The sequence below is a fragment of the Protomyctophum parallelum genome (assembly GCF_964188405.1).
Source record: "Protomyctophum parallelum genome assembly, chromosome: 23".
NCBI lineage: Eukaryota > Metazoa > Chordata > Actinopteri > Myctophiformes > Myctophidae > Protomyctophum > Protomyctophum parallelum.
The window spans coordinates 14512530-14524828 of record NC_139715.1 but is presented as its reverse complement, the minus strand read 5'-3'; the positions used below and the strand labels follow the sequence as shown (position 1 = coordinate 14524828).

Sequence of the window (12299 nt, the reverse complement as noted above, 5' to 3'; positions counted from 1 at the left end):
AATAATTCTCTGCGAAGAACGGAGGCTCTTTAGGTTAGTAGTCGCCAGCCTGCTGACATTTTGAACTTGAGTGACTTACAAGTGAATGAACGCCAAACCTTTCAGAGAATAGTGTTAAATTAACGGGGCTTAGTGTAATAATAATAATACATATAGAACAGACAGTCTCCAGTCCCTGAGCCTGGTAAATAGCTTCTATACAAGTTTTACTAAGTGACTTTGTACACCGAAAGAAAAGAAGAAAAAATCCACTCTCCTTTTTTTTAAACCATTATTCCATTGGTCCAGCAATGCACAATAACACTATACACAATTGGAGGACAGATGCTGCTTTTAGAAAAAAAAGAAAAAAAAAACAACAAATAGAGAGAGGAAAAATAAAGGTGTCTAGGACATGCGATCTATCACACTGTTTTCACTGCTAAGAAATAATCCTGATATCTTGGAACTTATTTTTGTTTTTTAATCCGCTTTAAAAATGTTTTTTTTCTTCTTTTTTTTTACACCAAGATTCACATTTTCCAAAAAAGAAAGAAAACAACAATAAAATGAAAGTTGTACAGGATGGGGGGGGGGGGGGGGGCAGTCCATGTAGTTTTATTTGACAACAAAATAAAAAATATACCGGCAAAGAAACGCAAGGGAGGAAGTCCCTGTCATAAATAAATGCACTTTCCCTCCGCATGGAATCCGTCGTACGATGGCGTCGTCGCACCTGGAAATAGCCAATCTATCCAAATCAGTGGTTGTCAACCCGCGGTCCGGGGTCCACCAGTGGTCCTTCAGGGGGTTCCAGGTGGTCCCCAGCTAAATGATGACACAATTAGTCTACACAATTAGAAAATGCAGACGAATTGTTATTTTTTACGGTTTTGCCTGTTGTCTCCATGGTACCACGTCAATACAGCATGGAATTGTGGACAAAATCGAATCCAGCGATAGCTGGAAAGGATATACATTTTTGGGTTCCGAGAGGCTAAAATCTCATCAAATGGTGGTTCCGTGGGCTCAAATGGCAAATAAATAATGGACATTGATATGATAAAGGGTTGAAAACCACTCATCTAACTATAGCTATCTAGACTGGCTATGTTCCGCCGACTACGGTTAAGTACAAACCAGCTTCAGTCCGCTCGTGATGAGTGTGGGGTTGGCGATGAAGATTGCGTTTATTTTTTAGTTCACATGGCTTCCTGAAAGAAAAGCAGCTTGCGTGTTCCCCCCCCGCTCCCGCATTGAGTCATTTCATCGTCATGTTTAATATTTATTTTATTTGCTCCTTGTGCTAAAGCGTGTTGTGGCTCGTTAGCGATAAGATAGGGAGAGATTGGAGTCAGGCTAGATTTCCAGATTAGTGCAGAATATCGCAGGACGCCAAAGAAATGTCTGTATGTATATATATATATATAAATACATATATATATTGTTCAGTTGTTAATGCTTGCCATCCAGTCTTGTGATTCCACTGTTTTTTCCTCTGCAGTGCGAGCAGAGAGCGCAGAGACGTTACGCTTATAGGAGAGGTTCATGACTTTTCTGGAGGGGGGAGGGGCAGTGATTCTCAAAGACCCCCCCCATAACTCTGAGTGTATACGGGGTGATGTACAGTGGGGTGATGTACAGTGGGGTGATGTACAGTGGGGTGATGTACAGTGCGCTTGATTGCAGACCCCCGGACGCTGCACCGCGACTCCCACCTCCCTGCAAGGTAAGGTTGATTATACGAACACCAGGGTTTCCCCCATCATGCTTTGGGGCTTCTTCTTCAGAGGGTCACATGGGTCGCGTGACGACGGAGGTGGCTTTGTTGATTGGCTGTCACAAGCGATGATGGTGATGATGATGACACACGGGTCGGGGGTTTCCCATGATTCTTTGGGGTTGTACAGAGGGTGCGGAGGTCAGTTAGTGAGATGAGGTACAAGTGTTTTGTTTTTTAAGACCTTGATGCAGATTGCAAACTCCTGATGCCGGTTTCCGATTTCACACGTTTCTGCCTCCTCCTCAACCTCTATAGTGTGCCGGTGTTACGGTCACATCGGTGACCTGCTGAAATATGTGACCGTCATCGTGGGCTACACACATGTGCAGGAGTCCCTTTTTTGTCTCATGAAACAACGCACGTTGAGGTCTTGCAATACCGTGGCCTGAAGTCCACAAAGACGGTCACCAATTTCACTGTAACACAACCAACGCTGGAGGACGGAATGGTGGCGAGGCGGCAGAAATGTGGGGGTTTTGGAATTTGGCTTTCTTGATGCAGACCGCAAATTCTGAGACTGTCCGGTGATTGGTTCAACAGGTGGTGAGGTGACTTCCCATCATGCATTTGGGGAGGAAGGGGGGACAGCGGTGTGAAGGAGCTCTCCCAGAAGACACTCTGTTCCCGTGATATGAAGAGGAGGAGGAGCTTATCTCATAAAAAGCACTAGTCCTCCACGTCCAGGCGGGTCCAAATGGAATCCTTTAAGGGCTCTGTAACGTCACGTATGGTTCCATTCGAGTTAAAAGGAACACTGAGGATTTCAATGTGTAGATTGGGGAAGGTTCCAGTATAGCTTCGTTCACGTGGTTCCTTTTTATTAATTTCAAGGACCCCCAATTTGATATGCATTAGACCCCCCCATTTGATACGGTTTCTTCATATCTCTGGGACCACCACCAATCGACACTGTAAAAATCCTCACTGTCAATGTGACTCTAAGAGTTAACAGAACCAAACGGGATCCATTTGGAACCCTGTGCGGGTCCCACGGACGTCATGTTGAGAAACGGTTGTCTTATAAGCAAAGTCAGTGTATTTATGAGCAACTAGTGGCAAATGGCGGTTGTTCAGGGGTCGTGGGGTGGGGGGGGCTATCGTGTCCATGGGGTACCTCTTTTTTATTAGCTAGGATGGCTAAAACAGTCGCCGTTTGTCGTTTAAACTTGCGGCTTTTATTTTGACGTTTTGCCGATGTTTTTGAGTGCTAGCGACATGCAGTGTTGTTGTTGTTCTCAGAGTATGTCGTGAAAACTGGTCCTTTCTCCCCCCCGTCAACAGAAGTCTGTCCGTTCCCGCCCGGGGTTCCCTTCGGGCATCGAGTGCGTTACGTAGTAGTGGTTCCCAAAAACCAAAAAAGAACAAAAACCAAAAAAGAGAGTTCCTCCCAGTTTCTCCCAAAGAAGGGGGGGGGGGACTTTTATTTTAAATTAAAAGTTCCAAAGTGTCATACCCAAGTCTGTTTGCTTTTTTCTCTCCCATCGTTTCATCGAGTGCATGTCACAACAAACGTTACTCAGCCCCCCCCCCAACCACAAGGTATAGGGGTGCAAGTTGCAGTACTGGAGGTCTTTCGTAGGGCGGCGACGACGGTGTTGCCCGGCGGGGGGGGTCATATGAGAGCCGCCGCCGCGCTGCCGGAGCTGCTGCAGCTGTTGTTGCGGTTGGTGTTGCGCCGCGACAGGTTGGGCGTGGCCATCAGCGGGTAGCGCTCGTCGGGACAGCCGTACTGCGCCAGCGTGTCGATGCACTCCTGGCTGCACGCCTGGCGGGCGTACGCCATGGCGCTGTTGCCGTGGGCGTCTCTCGCCATCAGGTCCACACCGTACTGGGCCGAGGACAGGAAGGAAGGAAAGTTTGAGATCAGTTTTTTTCCCCCCGTTTCTGTAGGCCTCAAGATCAGCTAGATTATAGTTATAGTCACCAATGTACACAGTTTTTAAATGTACAAATAATTTACCCCCCCCCAATTCTTTTTAATAATAAAATGTTTATTTATTTTACATAATAGGTAGTTAAACAACTAGTCGACTAGTAAACTAGACAACTAGTTCAGACCCGTCTGAAGTGAGTGGTACTGTACTGTACAAGCCCTCCTCCCTGGCCTGTGTGTGTCTGTGTGCAACAGTGACACTTGGTGGTGAACAAACGCTATAACGCTATTTTCCTGCTCGGACACAGCCAGGGGACACAGGGACACAGAGACAGACAGACCCAGCCACACACACATAGCTGTCTATAGGGCACCACTAGAAGTGAAAGGCCTACCCAGATGAGGAGCTGCGTGATGACCACGTTGCCCTTGCGGCTGGCCAGGTGCAGCGCGGTGCGCCCGTCGCCCTCGCCGCAGGTCTCGTTGACCTGCTGCCGCGAGCCGTGCGCCGCCAGGAGCACCACGGCGCGCAGGTCCTCCTCGGCCGCGGCGCGCAGCAGCTGCTGGCCCAGCGACAGGTCGGTGCCCGGCAGTGAGGCCAGGAACAGACGCTGCTCGTACTTGGCACGGATCCAGCGCTCTCTCTCCTCCCTGGGGAAGGGAACGACGACACATACAGAGAGAGAGAGAGGGAGAGGGAGAGGGAGAGAGGGAGGGAGGGGGAACGTTACTTAACCCATGAAGAAATTCAAAATCTTAGAAGTCGTCTAAATCCTTAGACGAAACATACGTTTTTTTTTAGCAAAAACGTATGTTGCCATTTGAGTGGTACTCAAACTTGTCAAGGACCCTCCAGTCCAGCCAGTTGTGGTTAGAAGGGCTCGCTCAACAGTGGGATCAAATTGATTGATTAGTCAGGAATGTAAACACTTAGGCTACACGGATAGCACAAAAAAAGTCCTTTAAAGTCCATTGTGATCTTATGGTGAATTAAATGAATCAACATCATATAATGTTAATACACATAAATACAAAGAGCTATATTTATAGAGGAGAAAAAACTAAAACGGAAAAATGGCGAGCTTGTCAATCTGCTGTTTTCATGCAAAAGCGTTCCCCACAAAATGGAATACAGGGGTTTGAGTGGTTAAGATGAATGAATGTCCCCGCTTCTGTTTCTGTTACAGATCTAACCCTGCTTCTATGTCCCCGAAGGCCTTATCTGTCCCACGATCCCGTCGCCTGCTAAAATAAAGACACACACGCGCACACTCTGCGTATCGCTCTCAACACACCCAGGGGGGCTAAAGTTACAGGGACACATTGTCGGACAATCCAGTGTCATTTACTGCTGATCCGGGCTAATCCAGTGCTATGATAGCGCTAATCTCCTGCCTAATCCCTTCCATGTAAACAGCAGCCATTCAAGCCTGGCCCTGGGATTAGTGGAGGTGGGGCCTGTTTCATGGAGTGGAGAGGAACTGGGATGGGCCCAGGGGGGGATATTGAGCTGTTCCCCCTGTTAGATCACCCACCCACCCAGCCCTTATCCTGGCTCCCTGAAACCAAAAGACAACACTCCCCCCAGGGGGTGGATGTGAGGGTAGGAAGGTGTGGGGGGTGGGGGGGCGGGGGGTTCGTCCCAGGAGACAGAAGAGAGACTTGCACACGCTTGTGCTTCCTCTCATGAAAATGGCCCCACTGTGTGTGTGTGTGTGTGTGTGTGTGTGTGTGTGTACTGTGCGTGCATGCGTGTGTGTGTGCGTGCAAGTGAGTAAGCCAAACCAGTGGCTGGGAAAAGGGCTGTAATACACTCACACAGCAGGAGACAGAAAGAGAAAGGAAGAGAACTGGGAAAATGGTTTAGAAAGAGAGAGAGAGAGAGAGAGATATTCACTACTAATTGATTCCAAAAGCTAATGTACCATCTTTATGAAAGCAGATTTGTGGTTCTGTAAGAATGTTTCCCCCATGCATGTTGCAATGTAAAACAGCTTACATTTCTTTATTATTGTCTTATTGTACTGTTTTTCTCATGCCTCTGTATGTAAACTGAGAGAACGTGCATATCTATTGATTGAACCGTGCCACGGGTGAAAGAACGGAGGCAGAGAGGAGGCACGAATAAGCAGAAGAGAGAAGAGAAGAGAATCGCTGGTCTGTGGTGGGAACCCAGCAGAATCCCATTAACTCTCTTCCTGGACAGTGGGGAGGTGTGTGTGTGTGTGTCAGTGGGGGGGAGGGGGGTCTAGCATCAAGGAATGTCCCGGGGCTGCTCCTTCCTGTCTCAGGCCCAGGGACAGAGTAGGGAGGCTGGGCACACGACTATGCACCACGGCCTCCGCACAAAGACCTGGAGGTGTGTGTGTGTGTGTGTGTGTGTGTCTCCATGTCTCCAGGAGAACGGGGCCAGTTGACTGCTCCTACCAGGGGCCTCGGTGTGCATGCCTTCCCTGGGACACGCAGTTGCTAAGAGCTGGCCTAGGAGAGTGTGTGTGCGTGCGTGTGTGCGTGCGTGCGTCATACCAGCTGGTTTCAAGCGTATTCTTGTGTCCAAGACACACCAAAAGGCCAAGTCGAAATTTCAAGCCACACCTGTATTCATTCGACATATGTCATATTCATATTCATGTGGTGATAATATCAGTGCAAAACAATTGCCTCTATAAAAATCAAATAAAGGTTAAAATATATGTCTTAGAAGAAAGAGACAAATGGACCCGGAAAATGGTGGATGTGGGTGCAGATTGTGGTCTGTGTTCAAATGCATTAGCGTGGAATCACTGACCTAAGAAGGAGGTTGTTCAACTATTAGCTCATGACTGTTGGAGGTGCATGTCTTTGCAAAGAGTAGAGGGTAATTGCGCTAATTAGCCACAAAGAGAGAGAGGGAGTGTGTGTGTGTGTGTGTGTGTGTGTGTGTGTGTGACTCTGCTTTCTCACTTATCACCTCTCATTACACAGGTTTTTATGGCTCTGCAACAAGGCATGCCGAGTAGATAATTAAGCATAGTTCCTTTGACAGAGAAAACGTGTTTGTGCGCACTGCGCACACACGCAAACACACACACACACACACACACACACACACACACACACACACACACACACACACACACACACACACGCATTACTATACTTGTGAGTACATCAACATTTTTAATATGCCGATTTTAATAATACAAATTATTTTTAGTATAGTATATTTTGGTATTTTGAACCTAAGCCAAAAATAGACAATGTACCTTGTGTTAGACACACACAACTAAAGCTAAAACTTCCTGAAGGGAGTGAGTGTGTGTGCGTGTGCGCGCGGCCGCGCTTGTGCACGTGTGTCACATTAGAATGTGCTTTGAGCTATGGACACGAGGTGCCCCTGGACTGGTCACTGTTGATGCTGAGAGCTGACAACACTGCATTAACAACATGGGCCTTTATTACAGCCATCATCACTTCTTATACAGCAGAAAACCCACCATGTAGTAATGTGAGTAAGTTCAACCTCATCGGTTGAATGCCAAGACCCTCCATCCATCCATCCATACATCAATCTACCCACCCCACGAATGAATTAATGAATGAATAAATGCTGCAATCCCTATAGCAACTTCATCTCAACACTAACTGGTCACAGCTGCAACCCACCTGACTGTCTGTCTATCAAAGAGCTGGAGAGACATGGAGACGGCCGTCACTGAACAAACTGCTCTAGAGCAATGAGTACTCACATCCTGTGAGAGGATTATCTAATAGTCCAATAAACAGGCTGTAACCTTAAAATCATGGATTCACAAGATCTGGCATTTATTGATTGCCCATAATTATCCCAAATTGAATGGTCATGTGATATACATATGAACAGCAAAGACACATATGAAAGCAAATACGACCTGTTACATCACGAATCAGATTCGATCATATCAGTCCACATAACGGGGCGCCCCTTGAAGCACAGGCCAGAGGGTTGTCTGACCTGGAGAATTCTGACGTGTCTCTATTTTCCCCAGACACTATATAGGAATCTCTCTTGTCACTCAGTGACCTTGCTTGGGCACAGCTCGGCTGCAGCACTCTTAAAAGTAATGGTAACTGCTTAAAGGGTCTACTTTCCCCCATCAGTACTAATCACAATAGAGCTTCAAACTTTAAAATTCAACCAACAAATATCACTTACCAGAAATAAGATCATGTCAATCTTTTTGATCACTATCACATCCAAACCATTAAGCCAATTTCATGGTACTGGTCGCCGAATGGAAGTACGGTACTTCTGATTCTATGTAGCCGCCTGTCAATCAATCAATCAATCAATGTATGTTAATATTGACAACGAGCAGTGCATGTCATCAAACCGTGTGATGATTGACAGCTTCATTAGCCAGTAGCGTGGGACAATTAGAAGAGGGCCCGGACAGTGCAGGGCGCGTCGCGGTCGCCGTTGGAAACCCAGCGGGGGTGGAATGTGATGTTGTTTGGGGTCACTCAGGGACTGAGGCTAGGACCGCTGTCATTCTCTTTATTTCACTCTGCCATTTCCTGTCTGTTGTTTGAGCCTGACACCCCTCTCTTTGTGTGTACGTGTGTGTGTGTGTGTGTGCGTGCCTGTGTGGACTGTGGAGTGTTCCTTTGTGTGTGTGTGTGTGTGTGTGCGTCCATGTGTGTGTGTGTGTGTGTGTGCGTGCGTGCATGTGTTCCTTCTGAGTGCTTGCTTTGTGCCACAGTGTTTACATACAGGCACAGTTTCCTGTGTGTGTGTGTGTGTGTGTGTGTTGGACCAGTGTCACAGTCACTCCAACACACACACACACACACACACACACACACACACACCTAATACACAACTAGACTGATTATTTATAATTTAAACCCTAATATGGTTACTGACCGGCAGAAAGCTCCACTATCTCCACTTTCTAACCTTTTCTGTGTTTTCGTAAATCACAAGACTCAAGACAGAGTAGACAAAAATGGTGCCATATTATCACAAGCATCAGTGAGGACCATTACCAACTACATGAAGATAAGTTTAAAATATTGTAGGTTGTCCTTGAATTCACTTTTTTGCAGGGTTCAGTGTCTTGCTCAAGGACACTTCGACATGTGGACAGGAGGAGGAGCCGGGATTCGAACCGCCAACCCAGGGCGGTGGCGTACGGCACGAGGTCATGTGATCTGCGGGCGGCGGCCACGAATTATGTCATTAATAACGGCGTTAGGGCGTAATGGAGGGAGGGGCGGGGTCAACTCTGACATGGCCGGCCCTCCACCCATGGCCTAATTACACCTCTAATTCAGAGGCCATTACCATTAGGTAATGGGCTCTGGCAGGTGGGATCTGTCAATGGGACAGCACGCTCGCTGTCACCTGGGCCAACACGCCGTGACACGCAACACACACTGTAGATGGGAGCCGATTTTACACTTGGCGCAGGTGGAAAATAGCCGATCTACAAGCTCACAACACATCGCAGCTTGTAGACCCGCGAGCAACCAAACATAAAATGACTTCTCTTTTAGTTCTACTGGATCTCCCTAACCTTAGTCTAGTTCACACACGCACCCTGCCAGAATATTATATCACCCACAGAAGAAGAAGAAGAAGAAGAAGGAGAAGAAGAAGAAGAAGAAGAAGAAGAAGAAGAAGAAGAAGAAGAAGAAGAAGAAGAAGAAGAAGAAGAAGAAGAAGAAGAAGAAGAAGAAGAAGAAGAAGAAGAAGAAGAAGAAGAAGAAGAAGAAGAAGAAGAAGAAGAAGAAGAAGAAGAAGAAGAAGAAGAAGAAGAAGGAGGGGGATGGGGAACACAGGCTGAAATCAATTCCATGTTAGCCGGTCGTTAGCTGCCCCTGAATAGGCAGAGATAATTAAGCAGAGGAGAAGAGGTTTATGATAGGATGGAGGAGAGGAGACAGGGTTAGGAGAGATGAGAGGAGAGGGGGTTAGGAGAGAGGAGAGGAGGTATTAGGAGAAAGGAGAAGAGAGGAGTCATAACAGGAGAGGAGAGGAGAGGGAGTTAGGAGAGAGGAGAGGGGGTTAGGAGAGAGGAGAGGATAGGAGAGGGGGTATTAGGAGAAAGGAAAGGAGAGGAGAGGAGAGGAGAGGAGAGGAGAGGAGAGGAGAGGAGAGGAGAGGAGAGGAGAGGAGAGGAGAGGAGAGGAGAGGAGAGGAGAGGAGAGGAGAGGAGAGGAGAGGAGAGGAGAGGAGAGGAGAGGAGAGGAGAGGAGAGGAGAGGGGTATTAGGAGAAAGGGAGAAGAGAGGAGTCATAACAGGAGAGAAGAGGAGGGAAGGAGAAAAGTAAAGTAGGGTAATAAATGGAAGTGAGAGGAAAGGGACAGATATATATATATATATATATATAGAGAGAGAGAGAGAGAGAGAGAGAGAGAGAGAGAGAGAGAGGGCGGGGGAGGATAGGGCTGATCACTGATATTTATCCATTAAGACCTGAGGCCAGCTGCCTCGCCTAACTACACTTAAGCATTTATTTCATATTTACATGTGAAATTCAGCTCTGACACTTTAGTTTCAGGCATGCTGTAGTATGTGAAGAGTCTGCATGTGCTATTAACTCATTTTGGAGAAAAAAAATGTTTGCGCAATGACAGGCGCGATGACAGGCTCTCAGTCAAATCTGGTCACAAATGGCCTCCAGATCAGTAGTCTTCTCACTCTCTCTCTCTAGCCCTGCCTCCTAAACAGACCCCCCCCCCCCCCTCCTGTCACCTGTGTGTCCAGGCGTGTCCCCCCCCCCCCCGACAGAGAGGAGGGCGACAGCCCCCAGTGACCTGGCGCCGGCGAGGGGGGCGAGAGCTGGCTGGGGAAGCCATTGACATTTGGCGCTTACTAGATTAACTGGAGATGCAGATGAGTGGAGCCGATGGAGGTGAGAGAACCATCCTAATGGATTTTATACTGACCACCATGCACACACACGCACACACTTACCCACGAGAGGACGGATGGAGAGAGAGAGAGAGAGAGTGAGAGATAGAGAGAGACAGAGAGAGGGGGGAGGGGGATTAGAAGGAGGACAGTAACACACACACACACACACACACACACACACACACACACACACACACAAAGACTAGACTAAGACTAAATCGGACTAAAACTAAAACTGGAGTGGTGTGAGAGATAGAGGGATGGAAAGCAAACGGGGGAAGATGGAGAGATGCACGAGAAGGAATGTGTAGAGAGAGAGAGAGAGAGAGAGAGAGAGAGAGAGAGAGAGAGAGAGAGAGAGAGAGAGGGGCCGGGTTGGTCTAGGTTGAGACGACGTGTAAATCCGTCTTCACACACAGATCCGATCGGAAACGCTCGCAAATAACAGCAGTCGGTTCTAAAGATTGGACTGCAGTCTAAACTAGTGGTCCACAAACGTCAAATGTCAAGGACCCCCAAATTGACACTAATTGTCCCACAGACCCCCATTTGAAAAGATATGCCGGGGACCCCCCCATAAGATAAGAGTTTTACGGCTCTAGCAGTGATTCTCAACCTGTTTGATTTCAATGACCTTCAGTTTGACATCAGGCTACGGACCCCCCATTTAATGGCATTTATATCTCTGGGACCCCCAATTTAAATTGTAAAATCAACGTGAATTTAACTCTCAGAGTTACAGACCAATAAGGGTCCAATTGGTTCCAAACTATCCTTTAGCTCGGGACCCCCTGGAACTCCCTCAAGGACCCCACTTTGGGAACCACTGGTCTAAACAACAAGGCCTAAGAGACAGACAGACCACCGCCCACGTCTCGTCTCGCACAAAACAACACACTGGGCAAGACCTATGCTGGAGACACCATCATTCTTTTTGGGAGAAGTTGTGGGATTTTGGTGGAAGTACACGGACGGACGGACGGACGGACGGACGGAAGGACGGACAGACAGACAGACAGGCAGCCATCCAGCCAGCCAGCCAGCCAGCCAGCCAGACATACAGCCAGACAGCCAGACATACAGACAGACATACAGCCAGCCAGCCAGACAGACAAACAGACATCCAGCCAGACAGACAGACATCCAGCCAGCCAGCCAGCCAGCCATACAGCCAGACATCCAGCCAGCTAGCCAGCCAGCCAGACAGACATCCAGCCAGACATCCAGCCAACCAGCCAGACAGACAGACAGCCAGACAGACACATAACGCATGTCTTCATCATTACTATTTCCTCGTTATTCAAGTGGGAGGGTGAAGACTCAGGCATAAAAAAATACAAAAACAAACAAATTTTGATTTGTCCGTATAGCTAGCCCGCTAATCGGCACGACACAATGACCAAACAGACCCCCCACGCTGATTGGTTCGTGTCTAATGTCAATAGCAAATTGGAGGGCTTGGGGGAGGAGGGGGGGGGGGGGACATCGTTGCGGGGCAGTGGGCGACGCAGTCATGTACAAAATAATGTCTATTAGGGCTAATTTAATCAAGGGCTCCCTCTTCTACAGACGAATTAGAACGTAGGGGCCAATTATTTTTCTGCGTTTGCACAGGCCCCCTGCCTGCCCGTCGTGCCCGACAGGAGGCTTTGTATCCTGTGTGTGTGAGCGCGTTTGTGCACGCGTGTGTGTGTGTGTGTGAGCGCGTTTGTGTGTGCACGTATGTGTGCACGTGTGTGTGTGTGTGTGTGATGAGCTATTTAAAATGCAGACCATTATCAGC

At 47.9% G+C, this 12299-nt stretch overlaps 1 protein-coding gene across 1 annotated transcript in view; it reads right to left on the bottom strand.

The window, feature by feature from the left end:
* Nucleotides 1-706: 706 nt before the first annotated feature.
* LOC310854237 (arf-GAP with GTPase, ANK repeat and PH domain-containing protein 1-like) overlaps nt 707-12299 on the bottom strand; it is a 285203-nt gene continuing 273610 nt past the window's right edge. Inside the window, 2 exon segments of the mRNA XM_083758803.1 lie at nt 707-3590; nt 4031-4286. Of these exon segments, the coding sequence (XP_083614929.1) occupies nt 3375-3590; nt 4031-4286 (472 nt within the window). The 3' untranslated portion in view covers nt 707-3374.